Source organism: Hemitrygon akajei, chromosome 13 (assembly GCF_048418815.1).
Source record: "Hemitrygon akajei chromosome 13, sHemAka1.3, whole genome shotgun sequence".
Classification (NCBI taxonomy): Eukaryota; Metazoa; Chordata; class Chondrichthyes; order Myliobatiformes; family Dasyatidae; genus Hemitrygon; species Hemitrygon akajei.
In genome coordinates this window covers 107413137-107432381 of record NC_133136.1, presented here as the reverse complement: position 1 = coordinate 107432381, position 19245 = coordinate 107413137, and the positions used below count along the sequence as shown (strand labels likewise).

Sequence of the window (19245 nt, the reverse complement as noted above, 5' to 3'; positions counted from 1 at the left end):
ATTGCTTCTTAGTACAGGAAGACCATCACAATTTCCTCCGTTTCTTAAGGCACAAGGACAATGACATTAACAAGGAAATCACTGAGTACCGGATAAAAGTCCATGTTTTCAGCAATAGTCCATCACCTGCCGTGGCCATCTATGGGCTGTGAAAAGCCATCAGGAGCACGGCGATGACACCGTTAAGTTTGTAAAGGCACTTCTATGTCGATGACGGCTTGATATCGCTACAGAAAGAAGATGAAACAATCGATCTGCTCCGACGTACACAAGCCTCACTCGCTGAGTCAAACCTCCGCTTGCACAAGTTCGCATCAAACTGTCAGGCAGTAATGGAGGCCTTTCCACACGATGACTGTGCTCCGGCAATCAAAGACCTAGATCTAGATGGAGAAACCATACCCACACAAAGGAGTTTGGGCCTCCTTTGGGAGATTACAACTGACACATTCACGTTCTCCGTGCCAACTGTGATTAAGCCATTCACCCGCCGTGGAGTTCCCTCCACTGTCAACAGTGTTTTCGATCCCTTGGGTCTACTGGCGCCAGTTACGATCCAAGGAAGAGTCCTTCTCAGAGAACTTACCTCTGAGCTCTCTGACTGGGATACTCCCTTACCAGAAGACAAGCTAAACAGATGGGAGGCTTGAAGAGATTCACTTCAAGATCTAAAACAGCTTCATATCCCATGTAGGTACACTGCGGATGAATTGGACCAGGCAAAGGATGTCATTCTTAAAGCAACTCAAAGAGCAGCTTTTGCAAGGGAGTTTTCGGCCCTCCAAGTTAATAAACCAATACCAAAGGACAGCCCTTTGAGGAAACTCAACCCGATCCTGAAGAACGATCTCATTTGCATTGGAGGCCGGTTAATACACTCTCGCCTTTCAGCTGCAGAAAAGAATCCTACCCAAAGACAGCCATGTGTCCTTACTGCTTACTCGTCATCACCACGAACAGGTAAGGCATCAGGGCCGTCACCTGACGGAAGGAGCAATCAGGGCAGCGGGACTGTGGATCTTGGGAGTCAAAACACTGATCAATTCAGTACTTCACAGATGTGTAACCTGCAGGAAACTGCGAGGGAAGATGGAAGCTCAACGTATGGCGGACCTCCCACCAGAACGCCTCAATGTCTGCCCTCCTTTTACGTATGTGGGGCTCAATGTATTTGGTCCATGGACTATCACCACTAGACGCACAAGAGGAGGACAAGCAGAGAGCAAACGGTGGGCTATCATGTTCAGCTGCATGAGTTTGAGAGCGTTACACATTGAAGTCATCGAATCTTTGGATACATCCAGCTGCATTAATGCTCTCAGGCGCTTCTTTGCACTAAGAGGCCCTGCAAAACAGTTGAGGTCTGATTGCGGCACGAACTTTGTTGGAGCGTCCAAGGAGCTCAGGATGGACAAGACAGTGCAAAGGTACCTCAGTCAGCAGGGATGCAACTGGGAGTTCAACACACCACACGCCTCTCACATGGGAGGCTCATGGGAGTGGATGATTGGTATAGCCAGAAGGATCCTTGATTCAATGTTTCTGCAGCAACGCACCCGACTGACCCACGAAGTACTGTGCACACTAATGGCAGAGGTCACAGCCATTATAAATGCATGACCACTCCTACCTGTGTCTTCTGATCCGGAAAACCCCTTCATACTGTTGCCATCAATGCTCCTTACGCATAAGACAGGAGTTCCCCCTCCACCTGGGGACTTCTCAGATAAGGATTTGTACACAAAGCAATGCAGACAAGTTCAGGCTCTCGCAAATCAGTTCTGGTCTCGTTGGAGACAGGAATATCTACCTTTGTTGCAACATAGACAAAAGTGGACAGAACCTCGCAGGAATCTTCAAGTTGGAGATTTAGTCCTGCTCAGGGACAAGCAGATCGCCCGCAACTGCTGGCCAATGGCCAGAATCACTGTCACATTCCCTGGTAGGGATGGACATGTCAGGAAGGTTGAGTTGAAAACTTCTGACCAAGGTGATGTGAAAACTTACCAAAGGCCAGTTGCAGAAGTCATTCTACTTCTACCCAAGGACTGAGTTAGAGACTGAAGTTTGTATTATGTTCATAGTGACCTTACAAAGGTCAGGCGGGGAGTGTGTTGCCCTTAAGGCATTCGTTTAGTTTATTATATTTTCGTTTTAGTAATTCATTTGTAATCGTTTTCTAGTGAAAGTTAAGGTTGTTGTCTGTGATATATCGCGGCTTGCGATGACGTCATACCCGGTTTCGCTGCGTCCTGTGGGAAAATACCAGTTTGGAGAAACGGAAAGGAGGGGGCTTGTGTGTGCAGGATCAGCGCGAGAGAAGTTTTCTTTCTACGCACTAGAAACATCATAGAAGCAACGCCGTAAGTTCATAAGATAATCGATATGTTGAAGTAAAAATGTTAAAGCTGATTCTGTTAAAAGTAATGACTGTTGATAAAGTTTATGTTCTTTGTTATTTAAAGAGTTGCGGATAGTTTGTGTTGAAGTATATTTAAAGCAGTTGATGGCGTAGGTAGATTCTGACTGTATGTTGTACTTTAATGTAATGTAGCTTGTTGTAGCTTTATTTTTGCAAGTATTTATGATGTAAATGTGATGCCAAGGAGGAAACAAATACTGTATATATTTTGTATTGTTTTATCAACAGTTTTCACCATATGTTAATGTGGAAGAGTGAACAGTAAACGGTTAATCTACTGGGATCGCGCCTCATTGACTCCGGTTTATACTTAGTGTTTAGTTCAGAGTTTTTACACCTGTGCGAGAACACTACACACATAGACACACGACTGTCTGCCATTGGTTTAATACTTGGCTGGATTGCATAGATGTGTATAACCTGGAACTATCATAGCAAAATGAAATGCTCTTACAGCGAGTTATATTTTTAAAGGCTTAAGGTCATAAACTAAAACTACAGCATTAGCCATCTGATTGTTTTTGAAATTCATTTATTCTAATAATTTTCTCCCACATTTATTTTGCAAGAAACTATTTACAACCTTACGAAGATTCTACTGCTACCCAAAGGAACTGAGTTCCTTCCATCCCGGTATCTAATTCTTCCATTAGTTTCCAAAGTCAGTCTTGTTCAAATTTAGAACCTCAATAATATATTCTACTAACAAATGCCCAACAATGAATACAATTGCCAAAGTCTCACTATTCCTAAAATACTCCCTTTCTAAAGAAACCTTGTTTATTTGTTCCATCTCAGTTTGCTAAACCTATTTTCAAGCCATCTCCTGTGTACTTAAATATTTATCTTACCATTTCTTACCCAAAAATCTAGTCATTATGTACCAATAATATACAGTTTAACAATGTTTTCTTGCAGCCTTCCAATTATATTCAGCCATTCCTATTTCAGGTAACCAGATAATCAATAAAATATGAACGCATAACCATGTTCGGCTTTTCTTGTTTTTTAGTAGCTAAGTCTGCAATTTAGATTCTTCCCGTCTAATGACCTTTGAACAAGCAATTGCAATAAATAAAAGGGTGCAGAATGCCACAGTATATTATGTACTCCAGTCTTCGGTCTGTCACACTACACTACCAGATTGAACATGGTTTTACATAGCTTTTTTCTTTCACCAGATAATTTGACTTTAGCATAAATGCAAAGGCACAATATTAAAAGGAAATGATGCATTACTTTGCATTAAAGCTTCTGTTTCAAGATGATGAGCTGCACATCTCATATATCATAAGTGATGTGATCAATGATGGAGAATTTTCTGCACCTCAAGAACAAAATTATAAACCTGTTCATCTGTAAATTATCTGCATTACTAACAAAATTGCAGCTACCAAGGATTAATTTCCAAATTTCTGATTACAATTACCAAGTAAAACCATTTTTTAAGTATGAAGAGAACAATTTCTTGAAGATGTCCAAATTGTAATTAAAGACTTAATATTGGCAAGTGACGTTCAAAGAAAAGGAGGAATGGAATTACATGTCATTACTGACCAGTTATAGATTCTTTTTAAATTCATTTAGTCAGTACTTGGGTATCACCAGCAATGTCGCCATTTATTAATCAGACTGCATCATCATCTTAACTGCTAATCAGGAATGCCTTTTGTGAAGGGCACATACTTAAAGGAACCGAATATGTACATTTTCAACAAGTTTAATGAAATAGATGGATTTCCAAACAAAATGTTGCCAAGGACAAATGTTGGGTTTGAATGCATTGGAGTTTTGATCAGATAACTGAAAGTTAACACAAAGTTAAAATTGGGATAGTAACTTAACATAAATAATATTTACAATGTTAATTGACATGGGAAATGGAAGAGTAAATTGTCAGTGATTAATGGAAATGTAATCAATTGCATAACTAAAGGCAAAATAAGCTAAACCGAAAAAAAGATACAACTTCAGGCTTAATTGCAGCAGCAAATCCATGAGGTTAGTTTTGGCTTAGTAAAGAAAGTGCAAAGGAGAGTGTATCAGTGCTAGCTGAACATTTGGTCCAATCCGAAGTATCAAAGTGTTCAAAATTTCTTCATTACGTGCTGAAGGTTAGAGCAGTTAGGCTTATGGAACCAGTTGACAGTGCAAAATATAACCTATAGATAAAAAGTTTGATAAAGTTCAAATTGATAATGTTCCAAAAATTACAGGAGCACAGGCAAGGACTGGAAAAAGGTTGAACTACTAGTCTGCTATCTAATTTAAATGTAGAACTCGAGGAAATAAAGTTATCTATTGATATGACAAAAAAAAACTGGTCCAAGCGCAGGCAAAATAAATGTGTTTTTTTTCGGGGGAGGAAATAAAATGCTATTTTGAACAATTAAAATTCAAAACAACAAAATATCATTAACAAACTAAAATCATGGAGAGCACTAGTTTCATACAATAATCAGTTTCAGTTTTCTTTATAAAAATATAAACTTCAGGCTCCAGTATTTTATGATGGCAGGATAATTAATAAGCTGAGTATGCAAATCATTGTACTTACCATACTTGCTAAATAAATTATGCCCCTGTATACAACTCACAGCAACCTTTGATTATTGACCTTAGCCATAAAGATACTCTCAGCATACCTCTGTATCATTACATAATCTCCTTATCTCATACCCAAGACTCTTTTTGTTAATCAGAAACAATCCAAGAATTTATGGGATGGTGAGCCTCACATCAATAGTAGAGAAAATATTAGAGAAGACTCACATTTCAAAAAGCATATTTTATTTGGCACAGTCAGCATGGCTTTGTGCAGAGTAGTCTCTCAAAGCAGATTGTCACCTCAAAAAATCAACATAAGATGATTGATGTGGGTTGGGCAATAGATGTTGCATAAAGGAGACATTAGTAAAACTTCTGACAAAGCCCACCATGTTAGACTGATCCAGATGATTAAGCTATCCACTGGCACTTGGTGGACTGGATTCTAAATTGGTTAGAACATAGAAGACAGAGGATAGTGTTGGAGGGGTATTATTCTAACTGGAAATCTGTGACCAGTGGTGTTCTGCAGGGATGAGGACTGAGGCCTCTCTTGTTTGAATGGAAAGGTATATGAGCTGATTAGTATGTTTGCAAATGACGCAAAACCTGGTAGGGCTGTAGGTAGTGAAGACGCTTGTCAAAGGATTTAGATCAAACGCAGATCTAGGTGGAGAAATGGCAGATGGAGTTCAATCCAGGCAAGTGTGATGTGTAACACTTTGGGAAGTCAAATGCAAGGGGAAAGTATATAGTAAATGGCACAATCCTTTAGGAGCACTGCTGTACAGAAGGATCTTATGGTCCAAGTCCTTAGCTCCCTGAAAGTGGCAACACAAGTGCCATATGGCATGTTTACTCTCATCAGTCCAGGAGTTGAGTCTAAGAGATCGAAAATTATGTTGCAGCTGTGTAAGACTCTGATCAGGCCACATTTGGAATATCATGTACAGTTCTGGTCAACTCATTACAGGAAGGATATGGAAGCTTTGGATAGGTTTGCAGAAGATGTTCCCCAGGATACTGCCTGGACTAAAGAGTATTAGCTACAGGGAGGTTGGACAAACTTGGATTGGGTCCTCTATAGTGCCAGAGTTTATAATTCTGCTTTAAGGTGAGAGGGGGAAATGTCTAAAGAAGATGTGTGGGAAAAACTTCCCACTCCACATGATTCCACAGAGAGTGCAGCCAGAGATGGCAGATGCAGATAGAATTGTGACATTTAAGAGGAAATTAGACAGGCACATAATAGTGTAAGAAATGGAGGAATACTAAGACAGACATGAACTTACAGATACATAGGTTTAATTTAAATTGATATCATGGTCAGTGGAGACATTATGAGACCAAAAGGACTTCTTCCTGTTTGTACTGTTCTACACTCAGTAGCCACTTTATTAGGTATCTCCTGTGGCCACTGAATGTACGTTCATGGTCTTCTGCTGCTGTAGCCCATACACTTCAAGATTCAATATACTGTGCATTTGGAGATTATCTTCTGCACATGAATTAAACTGACTTTATTTCTTATATCCTTCACATAGATGAGGAGTAAAAATCTTTACGTTACATCTGTCTGAATGTGCAAATTATAGTAATTTGTAATAAATAGTATGTACAGTAAGGTATACAACAGAACAGTCAATATTGCTTAGAAATACAACTATCAGCCTGTTAATCAGTCTGATGGCCTGGTGGAAGAAACTGTCCTGGAGCCCGTTGGTCCTGGCTTTAATGCTGCGGTACCGCTCCCTGGATTGAAGCAGCTAAAACAGTTTGTGATTGGGGTGACTCGAGTCCACAATGATCCTTCGGGCCTTTTTTTCACATCTGTCACTGTATATGCCTGAATCATGGGAAGTTCACATCCACAGATGCACTGGGCTGTCTGCACCACTCTCTGCAGAGTCCAGTGACTGAGGGAAGTACAGTTCCCATACCAGGCAGTGATACACCCAGTCAGGATGCTCTCAATTGTGTCCCCGTAGAAAATCCTTAGGATTTGGGAACTCATGTCGAACTTCTTGAACCGACTGAGGTGAAAGAAGCGCTGTTGTGCTTTTTTCACCACACAGCTGGTGGGTACAGACCAAGTGAGGTCCTCGGTGATGTGTATACCAAGGAACTTAAAGCTGCTTAGCCCCTCAACCCCAGATCCATAGATGCAAATAGGTGTGAGCTTGTCTCTATTCCTCCTGTAGTCCAGAACCACTTCCTTTGTTTTTGCAACATGGAGGGAGAGGTTGTTTTCTTGACACCACTGTGTCAGGGTGATGACTTCTCTGTAGGCTATTATTTGAGATAAGGCCAATCAATGTAGTACCACCTGCAAATTTATTTAGCCGATTGGAACTGTGGGTGGCGACAGAGTCGTGGGTATACAGGGAGTAAAGGAGGGGGCTCAGGACACAGCCCTGAGGAGGCTCCTGTGTTGAACGTCAGAGGGGCAGAGGTGAGGGAACCCACTCTTACCACCTGATGGCAATTTGACAGGAAGTCCAGGATCCAGCTGCACAAGGCAGGGTGAAGGCTGAGGTCTCTGAGCTTCTTGTCAAGCCTGGAGGGAATTATGTTGTTGAATGCTGAACTGTAGTCCAAGAACAGCATTCTCACATCTGGAGGAGTGACTGTTGTCACGCATGGTTACCGGAGCTGTTTTCACATTCCTGTCAGCTTAAACCAATATGGCCATTCTCCTCTGATTTCACTTATTTAACAAGACATTTTTTGTCCACAGAACTGATGCTCATTGGATTCTTTTTTGTTTTTCACACCATTCTCTGTAAACTCTAGCAACTGTTGTCCCAGATCAGCAGTTTCTGAGATACTCAAACCACCCCATCTGACACCAACAATCAAAGTCACTTACATCACATTTCTTCCCCATTCTGATGTTTAGTCTGAATAACACTGAAACCGTGTCTGCATGTTTTTATTCACCGAGTTTCTACAACACAATTGGCTGATGAGATATTTGCATTAATGAGGTATACAGGTGTACCTAATGTTACGTATTCAGGCAACAATAAATATATGTGAGTTAGGCAAGGGTTTTTTATAACAAATAACACGTTTATTAAACACTGAAAACAAACCCCCCAAAAGTAAACAAACACTAACGTAACCGGAAAACAGCTGCTGTGCGGCAGCGTAACAGTTCTTAAAGCGATGCAGCAAAAACAGTTCTTAAAGCGATATTGCCAAAAGTTCAAAATGCTCAGTCCATTTAAAAGGAGAGACTTTTTAAGGCGATTTAAATTCTCTTCCACGTCGTTGTCCTTCGATCCCCGGCGTCGAACTCTTCTCACGTAGAATTTTATGAAACGTAACGGTTTAAAGGCACTGACCTTTCCTTCCACACTATTCTCAAATCCTTTCTGGTCAACCCAGGGATTAACACAAGAATAGTCAACGAAATCCTTCCGAATGAGGATCACACAAGGTCGAACCCAATCCACCGTCGAAAATCGATTCTCCTCAATCTTTAACTTCCGAACTCCGATATTCACTCTCCACTAGCAGTATTGTAAAGAAACTGCTGGCAATGACCTTTTAAACTTTAGGCATTAGATAAAACTTCATCTTTCAACTAAACTGCGTCATCACATTAAATCACGCAGTGGCATGAAGTCAACATGGCAAATCCAGCCACGAACTGCCCCACCTGACAGTGTGCGGTCTTCCTTTTATACCCTGTAAAAAAAACCTGTCACATGACCTCTACTGGCGGGAAAATGACGTCACTCCACCATCACAAGACCATTACCTCAAGTCCAGTATAACTTCAACCCCAGTCACGTGACAAGGGTACCACTGTCACGTGTCACGGGTACGTAACACTAATAAAGTGGTCACTGAGTGTTTGCTCCAATTCATTTTTTTTTAAGCTATTGCCAATCTCTAAGTGCCCTTGAAAAGCAACCTACTTGATTGGCCACACTTCCTCTCGTGAAGGCACTACCAGAATAATGTTAAGGAGGGATTTCCAGTAAGCACAATGCCAAATGTGGGTAACATAGCTGCAAATCATGATGGTGTGTGACAGAGGGGAATTCACAAGCGATGATGATCTCATGTCCCTGCTGCCCTTGTCCTTTTTGATAGTAGAGGTCACATATTTGGAAGAGGGGTGGTAAATGGGGAACAGGAGTAGTTTTGGATAAACACTTAGGGCAATGGACAAGTTGTCAAGATGAGAGACCTGTTTTGACTTGGTAGTATTGAGCCTCTTGCCAACTGTTGGAGCTGCACTCATCCAGGTGTGGTTAGCATTCTAACAAACTCCTAATGTGCACCACGATTGAGGCATGTCAAAGGATATCCAGTCCTTGACAGTTTTTTCCCCACCGATGTTCATTTGAGCTTCTAAAATAACTCAAAGGTAACAAGAATGAATACAAGTAGGTGGCTAGGCAAGCTTTTGTTAGAAATTACTTTTACCCTCTGCATTTATGGTGTTTGTAACTTGCTACTTACCCGTCCATTTCCAAACTGACCACGAGGTCCCAATATATACAGCCATGGACTGCTTTACTTGAAGAGGAGTTTAGAATAGAAATGTACTCTGAATAAGCAGCAGACCACTTCTGAGCATATGATGGAAGGAAAGTCACTGATGAAGCAGTAGGGCCTAGGTCATTGTGTTGAGTAACTAATATAACAATGTCCTACAGTTAGGATGATTGACCAACAATAACCATTGTCATTTGCACAGATTGTGACTCTGACTATTAAGTGTTTGCCCCTTGAGTTTTGTTTTACTAAAGCACTTCTTCAAATGCTACTACAATATCAAAGGCCGTCACTCTCGCCTCATTTCTGTAATTCTACTCTTTGATCCATATTGATTAGAAGTGACGAATTCTGCAATCAAATAGTCTCAACAAAACCAAAATTGGACATTGAAAGTAGGTTACTGGTGAGGTAGTGCCACTTAAAAGCACCTCTGACACTTTCCACCATTTTCCTGATGACTGAGATGACTGGACATTTTTCTACATTGTCAAGTAGATACCAATGTTGCAACTGCATTGGAGAAATTTGATGTGAGGCACAGCTAGGTCTAGATTGCAGATCATCAGTGTGGAAATTACTTGTTTCCTATTCCTTGCTGTGTGGAGTGCCTTTAACTGGTTTTGGATATTCCAGGGAATGAAGCAAGTTGGCTGAGAACTGGTTTCTGTGATAGTAGAGATGATAGGTGGAAGCAGAGATTGTTCATGAGCACTCAAACAATGATCCTACTATTGAAGATGACTACACTAGGAGTATATTCCTCTCCCAATCTCCATTAGCCATTTAATCATACACTTTTATTTAAACCTAATGTGGTAGGAGCTTCACACCAGCTGAGAGATCCCTAAATTCTATTGCATGCTATTTGTGTTGCTCAGTACTCACATTATGTATGTTATAGCTTCATTACATTGGCACCTCATCGTTATCAATATGCGTGTTGCTGCTCCTGGCATGTCCTTCTGCATTTCTCAATGAACTAGGTTGATGCCTGAGTGGATATGGTGGCTAAGTGTTTACAAATTGTCATGGTGTATATTTCAGCTGCTACTGATCAACAGATTTTCAATGGATGCCATTTTTGACATGCCAGAACTGCTCTGACTACCCATTTAGCATGACGCAAGCTACACAACACAAAAGAGATTATACTGTTTTGGATACTGTTGGGGGAGATGTCTCATCGGGGAAGGCAGCAGCAGCCGAGTTCATTGCACCATGGGTGGCTCTGCTGCACAGGAGGGAAGGAAAAGGAGTGGGAGACCTATAGTGATAGGGGATTCGATTGTAAGGGGAATAGACAGGCATTTCTGCGGCCGCAAACGAGACTCCAGGATGGTATGTTGCTTCCCTGGTGCAAGGGTCAAGGATGTCTCTGAGCCGGCTGCAGGACATTCTGGAATGGAAGGGTGAACAGCCAGTGGTCGTGGTGCACATAGGTACCAACGATATAGGTAAAAAACAGGATGAGGTCCTACAAGGTGAATTTAGGGAGTTAGGAGATAAACTAAAAAGTAGGACCACAAAGGTAATAATCTCTGGATTACTACCAGTGCCACTTGCTAGTCAGAGTAGAAACAGGAGGATATTTCAGATGAATACATGGCTTGAAAAATGGTGCAAGGGGGAGGGATTCAAATTTCTGGGGCATTGGAAGCAGTTCTGGGGGAGGTGGGACTGGTATAAACAGGGCGGTCTGCACCTGGGCTGGACTGGAACCAATGTCCTAGGGTTCAAACTAGAACCAATGTCCTAGTTTGCTACTGCTGTTCAGGAGGCGTTAAACTAATGTGGCAGGGGGATGGGAACAAGTGCAGAGAGACAGAGGGGTGTAAAATGAGTGTAGAAGCAAAAAGTAGTGAGATGAAAAGTAAAAGTGGCAGGTAGGCAAATCCAGGGCAAAAAGCAAAAAGGGCCACTTTCCAACATAACTGTATAAGGGCTAAGAGTGTTGTAAAAACAAGCCTGAAGGCTGTGTGTTAATGCAAGGAGCATTCGTAACAAGGAACTTGTCATCTCCAAGTTTGCGGATGACATGAAGCTGGGTGGCGGTGTTAGCTGTGAGGTGGATGCTAAGAGGATGTAGGGTGACTTGAATAGGTTAGGTGAGTGGGCAAATTCATGGCAGATGCAATTTAATGTGGATAAATGTGAGGTTATCCACTTTGGTTGAAAGAACAGGAAAACAGATTATTATCTGAACGGTGGCCGATTAGGAAAAGGGGAGATGCAACGAGACCTGGGTGTCATTGTACACCAGTCATTGAAGGTGGGCATGCAGGTACAGCAGGCGGTGAAAAAGGCAAATGGTATGTTAGCATCAATAGCAAAAGGATTTGAGTACAGGAGCAGGGAGGTTCTAACTGCAGTTGTACAAGGCCTTGGTGAGACCGCACCTAGAATATTGTGTGCAGTTTTGGTCCCCTAATCTGAGGAAAGACATTCTTGCCATAGAGGGAGTACAGAGAAGGTTCACCAGATTGATTCCTGGGATGGCAGGACTTTCATATGAAGAAAGACTGGATCGACTAGGCTTATACTCACTGGAATTTAGAAGATTGAGGGGGGGATCTTATTGAAACGTATAAAATTCTAAGTGGATTGGACAGGCTAGATGCAGGAAGATTGTTTCCGATGTTGGGGAAGTCCAGAACGAGGGGTCACAGTTTAAGGATAAAGGGGAAACCTTTTAGGACCGAGATGAGGAAAAACTTCTTTACACAGAGAGTGGTGAATCTGTGGAATTCTCTGCCACAGGAAACAGTTGAGGCCGGTTCATTGGCTACATTTAAGAGGAAGTTAGATATGGCCCTTGTGGCTAAAGGGATCGGGGGTCTGAAGAGAAAGCAAGTACAGGGTTCTGAGTTGGATTATCAGCCATGATCATACTGAATGACGGTGCAGGCTCGAAGGGCCGAATGGCTTACTCCTGCACCTATTTTCTATGTTTCTATGTCCTGTGTGTGAAGACAGAAACATACCTCTACAACAATCACATAATGCCCATCTCTATAAATGCCTTAACGCAGGGGTGTCAAACTCATTTTAGGTCACGGGCCGAATTCAGCAAAATGCAGCTTCATGCGGGCCGGATCAGTCGGACGCGTGTGAACACAGCTTTCGTTGCCTCTGTTTTTTCAGCCTGCTCTCATGTGTCTCAGTCTCTGCTATAACTACAAAGTGTTTCACTTTACAAATTCCGTTTCTTATGAAGAAGACTGCCGAGCAAGACTGCCGAATAAACACTAAAAACCCTGAAAACCTGATACCTGAATAAACTCAGCATTAGCCATATCATACGCCATAGGCGCTTCAATTACTGGGGCCAGCTTTAATAGTAATTAGATATTATCTCGCGGGCCAAAGATAATTCCACCGCGGGCCGGATTTGGCCCGCGGGCCTTGAGTTTGATATATATGCCTTAACGGATAGATTGCCGAAGATGAGGTTCCTATTAGTAACTAATTTAAAAGCTAATCTGCCATGTGAAAATCATAAAAACACTTCAGTGGTAATTAGAACAAATATTTACAATGGTTGTCTATCTTTGTTGTGTACAAGTAGTAACATAGCAATGACTTCTATGAAATTGTTGAAACATTAGCTCCTTAAAAAAAAGTGAAATGGATAAAAACCTCACTCCACCTCTGACTCAAAGTAGCTCACTTTTACAAAACCAATAATACACCAAATCAAACTAACTGATCGCAAGCAGTTCTATAACAAAGTGCCAGCTGAGAGCTATTTGTACTCAACTCACTTCAGAATTCCCACATGTATGACTAAACGTAGAAGTCTGTAACAACAACCAAGTACTAAGAAGTGAAATACACTTCTTATCTGGCCGCACAGCTTCACACCAAGACTGGCTAGTATAGTATACAGACATCAACTAATTCATTTGTATACCCATTGAAAATGCAAGTATACCAAGTAAGTAAGCGCTTTTGATTTTTTTATATAATATTTTATTGAATATTTTACTTAGGTCATTAACTAGGCCGATCTGAGATATTTAAGAACAGTTGAAAAATCTGTAGTTTAGTTGCTGTCTCTTAGAATTTGCTCTACTTCATGGATTACTTTTCAGGTGCAGAGGGACAAATACCCAAACACAGCACAGCACCTCTACACAAGAGGGCAGACACAACAGAGAGCCATTCCAGGCAGCTGGCTCATTACAACCCAATTCCAGACAAATCCTCATAAAGGCGAGGATTTCCTGAAAAAAAAACAAGCAGCAACTTACCTGAAGCTGTATGCTAAAACATTTTCCCTACAATTATAAAATAATTTCATTTTTAAGATGATGACAAATGCTCAGACTATTAGAACTCTTCTTTTTCTGGTACTTCTATATTAATTATAGATTAACAACTAGCATATTATCATTGTAAACCTTGAGTTTGTATAAAACAATATTTGTTTCAGATTTGGACCGTCCCAGATTGACGGAGCCTGGGATCCAGTAACCATGAGCAGAAAGCACGAGGGCCAGTCAGCTGGTGAGCCCAGACTTCAGGATCCCATCATTGACTACTCCAGAGTCAATACCGAAGATTGAAGCCTAAAGGTCAGTCGTTAGTCCAAAGTGCAAATGTTATTTCACCTTTTTAAGAAGGGAGGGAGGCAGCATGAAGGAAACTATGAGAGCTGTTAGCCTGACATCAGTGGTTGGAAAGTTGTTGGAATCGGTTGTTATGGATGAGATTAAAGAGTACTTGGAGGCACATGACAAGATAGGCCAACGCCAGCATGGTTTCCCAAAAGGAAAATCCTGCCTGATATACTTACTGCAATTTTTTGAGGAAATTACAAGCAGGGTAGACAGATGAGATGCAGTAGATATGGCGTACTTGGATTTTCAGAAGGCCTTTGACAAGGTGCCGTACATGAGGCTGCTTAGCAAGATAACAGCCCTTGGAATTACAGGGAAGTTACTAGCATGGGTGGACAATTGGCATTGGCAGAAAATAGAGAGTAAGAATAAAGGGATCCTATTCTGGCTGACCAATGGAGTTCCACAGGGGTCAGAGTTGGGACCGCTGCTTTTCACGAAATTTGTCAATGATTTGGACTATGGGATTAATGGATTTGTGGCTAAATTTGCTGATGATACAAAGATAGGTGGAGGAGTGGGTAGTGTTGAGGAAACAGAGAGCCTGCAGAGAGACTTAGATAGTTTAGGGGAATGGGCAAAGAAGAGGCAAATGAAATACAATGTTGGAAAGTGTATGGTCATGCACTTTGGTGGAAGAAATAAATAGGCAGACTATTATTTAGATGGGGAGAGAATTCAAAATGCAAGATGCAAAGGGACTTGGGAGTCCTTGTGCAGGATACCCTAAAGGTTAATCTGCAGGCTGAGTCGGTGGTGCAGAAGGCCAATGCAATGTTGGCATTCATCTTTAGAGGTACGAAATATAAGAGCAAGGATGTGATGTTAAGGCTCTATGAGGCACTCGTGACACTACACTTGGAGTATTGTGGGCAGTTTTGGGCTCCTTATTTTAGAAAAGATATACTGACATTGGAGAGGGTTCAGAGAAGATTAACAAGAATACAGGTAGTCCCCGAGTTACAAACATCCGACTTATGGACAACTCATACGTATGAACCGAGGAAGGAGAATGTCGTCCGCCATTTTAAGTTGTTGCCGTTGACACTGTGTTGAGTGTTTAACTTTGTATTTGGCTTAAATTTTTCTTAGTAAAATTCACCCTGACCCCACCCCACCCCTGTTCCAGTCAACTGGTGGCGCAGTGAGATCAGTGCCGGCCGGGCTGGAGAACGGAGTTTCCCCGAGTTCAATCCAGTGATAGACCATTCCCGTGCCGGGTTGATGTCGATCCAGTGACACCCATACCATCGTGCTGGGTTGATGTCGAGCTCACAACTCAACCTCGTAAAAAAAAAACACACACACACACTGCCACCTCCAGTTTAAATTCCCACGTGGAATATTGTGGATGATCAAATACCCAAACACAGCACAGCCCCCACTTGTCCCATTTAGCCTGTCTCAATGCGGTGGTCCTTAGGACTCAGCGGAGCTCGGGAGCCGCCGCCCGCAGTGTTTCTGTTCTATTGATGTGAAGCAATCGTGATTGCAAATAAAGTGGAAATAATAGTGTTTGGAAAGAGGTGAAACGCCATCGGTTATTGGAAAAGCGTTAGGCTACAGTCGGTCAATGATCGGAACAATTTTAAAGGATATCAGATAAAGTGAGAATAATGGAGTGTGTGAAAGGCGCTGCCCCGATGAAAGCTACAATTATTACTCAGCAATGCAGTGGTTTAGTTATTGGAATACATACCTTTCTTAAGTGTTTTATATTTTACCTTTCTATGCATATATACTATATACTAAGACAAACGTTTGACTAACTGACGCTAATTAATACCGGATTGTACTTGTTCCGACTTCCGTACAAATCCAACTTAAAGACAGACTCAGGAACGGAACTCGTACATAACCCGGGGATTGCCTGTAATTCCAGCAATAAAATGGGAATATGGGAAACCATATGGGAAACGTCTGGCAGCTCTTGGGCTGTATTCCCTGGATTTCAGGAGAATGAGGGGGATCTCATAGAAACATTCCAAATGTTAAAAGGCTTGAACAGATTAGACATGGCATAGTTATTTCCTATGGTAAGGGAGTCTAGGACAAGAGGGCACGACTTCAGGATTGAAGTCCATTTACAACAGAGATGTGGAGAAATTACTTTAATCAGAGGGTGGAAATCTGTGGAATTTATTGCCACGAATAGCTGTGGAGACCAAGTGATTGGGTGCATTTAAGGCAGAGATAGATAGGTTCTTGATTAGCCAGGGCATCAAAGGAGAAGGCAGGGGAGTGGGGATGACTGGAAGAATTGGATCAGCCCATGATTGAATGGTGGAGCAGACTCAATGGGCCGAATGGCCTACTTCTGCTCCTATATCTTATGGTCTTAAGTTAAAGCCTGGAGTCTGGATTGTCTGTGTGTGTGGGAGGGGCATACTTTTGCTGTTGTTATTTTATTGCTTGTTGTGTTCTGTGGTGTTATGCCAAGCATTGTGAACATGCAATATTGGCATCGGAATGTATGTTAACACTTGCAGGTTGCCTCCAGCACAACCTTAGGTGTGTTGGTTGTTAATGTAAGCGATCCATTTTACCATATAGAGTCTTAGAAAAGTACAGCACAAAAACAAACCCTTCAGCCCATCTAGTCCATGCTGAACCATTTAAACAGACTACTCCCATGACCTGCACCAGCACCATAGCACTCCGTACCCGTACCATCCAAACTTCTCAAACGTTGAAATTGAGCTCACATGTACCACTTGCACTGGCAGCTTGTTCTACATTCTCATGACACTCCGAGTGAAGAAATTTCCCCTCATGTTCCCTTAAATTTTTCACCTTTCTCCCATAACCCACGACCTCCAGTTGTAATCCCACCCAACCTTAGAGGAAAAAACCCGCTTACACTTACCCTATCTAAACCCCTCATAATTTTGTATATCTCTATCAAATCTCCTCTGTCTTCTACATTCCAAGGAATAATTTCCTAACCCATTCAATCTTTCCATATAAATTTGTAAATTTCCATGTACCTGTGATAAATAAATCTGTATCTTCTACATATAGAAACATGCATATAAACATGAACAAAGTCTTAATTCATGGCTTTACATTTCAAATTCTAACACAGTACATTTGAATTTCACTGTTGTATTTGCTGTTTGTTTCTTTTCTGACATTATCAATGCAGAGTAATGATGCGATGTTTCATAACTTGAAAACATTTATCTTACTTGCAATAAAAATTAAAGTGAAATATCAAATATAGGGATGTACAAGTTCACTTAAGATCAGAAACTTTTTGATAAGGATAATTATGATCGGTTTTCTCCAAGTTTATAAAGTTGGAATTACAATTCTATTAAAAACAAACTTCTAAAAATAGAGTTCTTTATAAAATATGGTGCAGCTGTTAAGCATAATAAGTGTCATGAATTTGAACCTAGTGGCATATAGGTCACAATAGACTTCAGAGATGATTGCATTACGTTTAGCAACTTTAAAAAGATGCAGTGCAGCCGACGTTATTTATCCATACACGAAATTAAATGCAGTGATATTCCATTAATTTGATTCAGAGTATTTACTGAATAATACTGACCGCCGCATTGTATTCAGCAAGTTAAACTGTAGTTTACAGAGATGTTCTCAATAATTTGCAAAACCAAGTATTGGCAGGCGACTTTTAAACACCTTAATTTGCTAAGGTATGTGCTTTCTGCATCAGTAATTTTGTGCATTACTCTAGTTATACACCAGAGTCTGCTTTGAAAGCATTTTCTTACTATCACCTTATCAGCAACATCGGTAAGGTTTGAAAATCAGCATTATATCAGGTTTCATACCTGGTTACACACAATAATAACCTACAACTGTAATCCCATACCTTGTCGCTCAGGTTCTCCGGCTCTTTTACTGGCTTCCTCCTCCTGGAATCAGTCATTTCTCCGTTTCTTCCCCCTTTCAGCCGATCTGCCAACGCGCGGCCGGTTTACACCCCCTCACTCGAGGCCGGGTTTCCTCCGATTCTCCCCTCTCCGGATGCCTCGGTGATCAGCTGCCAACTCGCACTACAGATCCCGAAATAAAACGCGCTCCGCTCGGGAGCGCGCAGGGCAGAGATGGGAGGGGCGGGGCGTTGCGTTGCGTTGCGTTGCGCCCGCGCTCCCCCGTTCTGACGCAGGCTCCAAATTGCCTGGTAACCGTGGGCGGGCTGCGCTCGCTCGAGCACCCGACCCGAGCCGAGCCGTCATGCGCACGCTCCGGGTGTCGCCGCGATGGCGGCGGCGGCGGGGGCGGGCTGACTGCGTCCCCGGAGTGGCGTTGCTAGCTAGAGCTAAACAAAATGCTTCGCTTGCTTTAATCAGTACCAGGAGCATTTCGGCTGCATGCGCTCTTTCTGTATTCAATTTCTTCTTCAAAGTTGCACGACAAATTGCAGATTTAGGCACTGTCAATGCCAGGTGATACAGTTTGCTCACCTTTAAAAATGCAGGTCTTTCTCCGAGAATATCAAAAAGTCACCTTCTACTTCATTTTGATATTTTGCAATATATTGTCAACATTACAAACTACAAACTTTTGACTTTGGTCAGCTTGTCATTTGGAAAGGGCGTGCATAAAGCTACAATACGAAGGTTGTATTGCGCTGGTCTGAAAACACCTGAGCACTGAGAAAAATATACAAACCTCCGCGCAGTTGAGCACCTGTTCATGTCCTGACAGAGTTCAGCTGCAAGAATTTTTTTTAAATTTAAATTTAAATTTATTTTGTATTGAAGTGCATTGCATGAGTTTATTAATTGCATTATTGACATCAATAATCCAGCAATCCATTTAAGTACAAGGATACTAGAAGTGAACGTGCTGTACTTCACTGCTCCAGGGGAACCGCTGGTGATAGGTCTATGTCCCTGAGTTCACAATGACAGACCAGGTGGGAAGGGGGAGGAAGGCAGTGAGGTCCAAGTATCATAAGAAGCTCAGCAAGGCAAAAATGAAACATTTTCTCAGTCTCCATGAAACAGGGCAATGTGGGAAGAAGTTATATGAGTTCATTTGTTTTGCTATGTCAATGTTCCTTATATCCCTTAACAATAAAATGCAAACTTGCACTGTGCATACCTATTCAATCATCTCAGCACCACACCCTTTCAGCACCAGTAGCTGCACTGCATTCACTAAGCA

The 19245-nt window shown here is 41.8% G+C and overlaps 1 protein-coding gene across 2 annotated transcripts in view; it reads right to left on the bottom strand.

Moving 5' to 3' along the window:
* The window catches only part of cds1 (CDP-diacylglycerol synthase (phosphatidate cytidylyltransferase) 1), a 124401-nt gene extending 106203 nt beyond the window's left edge, over positions 1-18198 (bottom strand). The window contains exon 1 of one of the 2 annotated variants that reach the window (XM_073065238.1): positions 17945-18198. Coding sequence is in view for 1 of the 2 variants with exons in the window: in XM_073065237.1 (XP_072921338.1) it covers positions 17945-18001 (57 nt within the window). In the remaining variant the exon portion in view is untranslated. The remainder of the gene's footprint in view (positions 1-17944) is intronic. The other variant, XM_073065237.1, reaches the window with a different exon arrangement.
* Positions 18199-19245: the final 1047 nt, after the last annotated feature.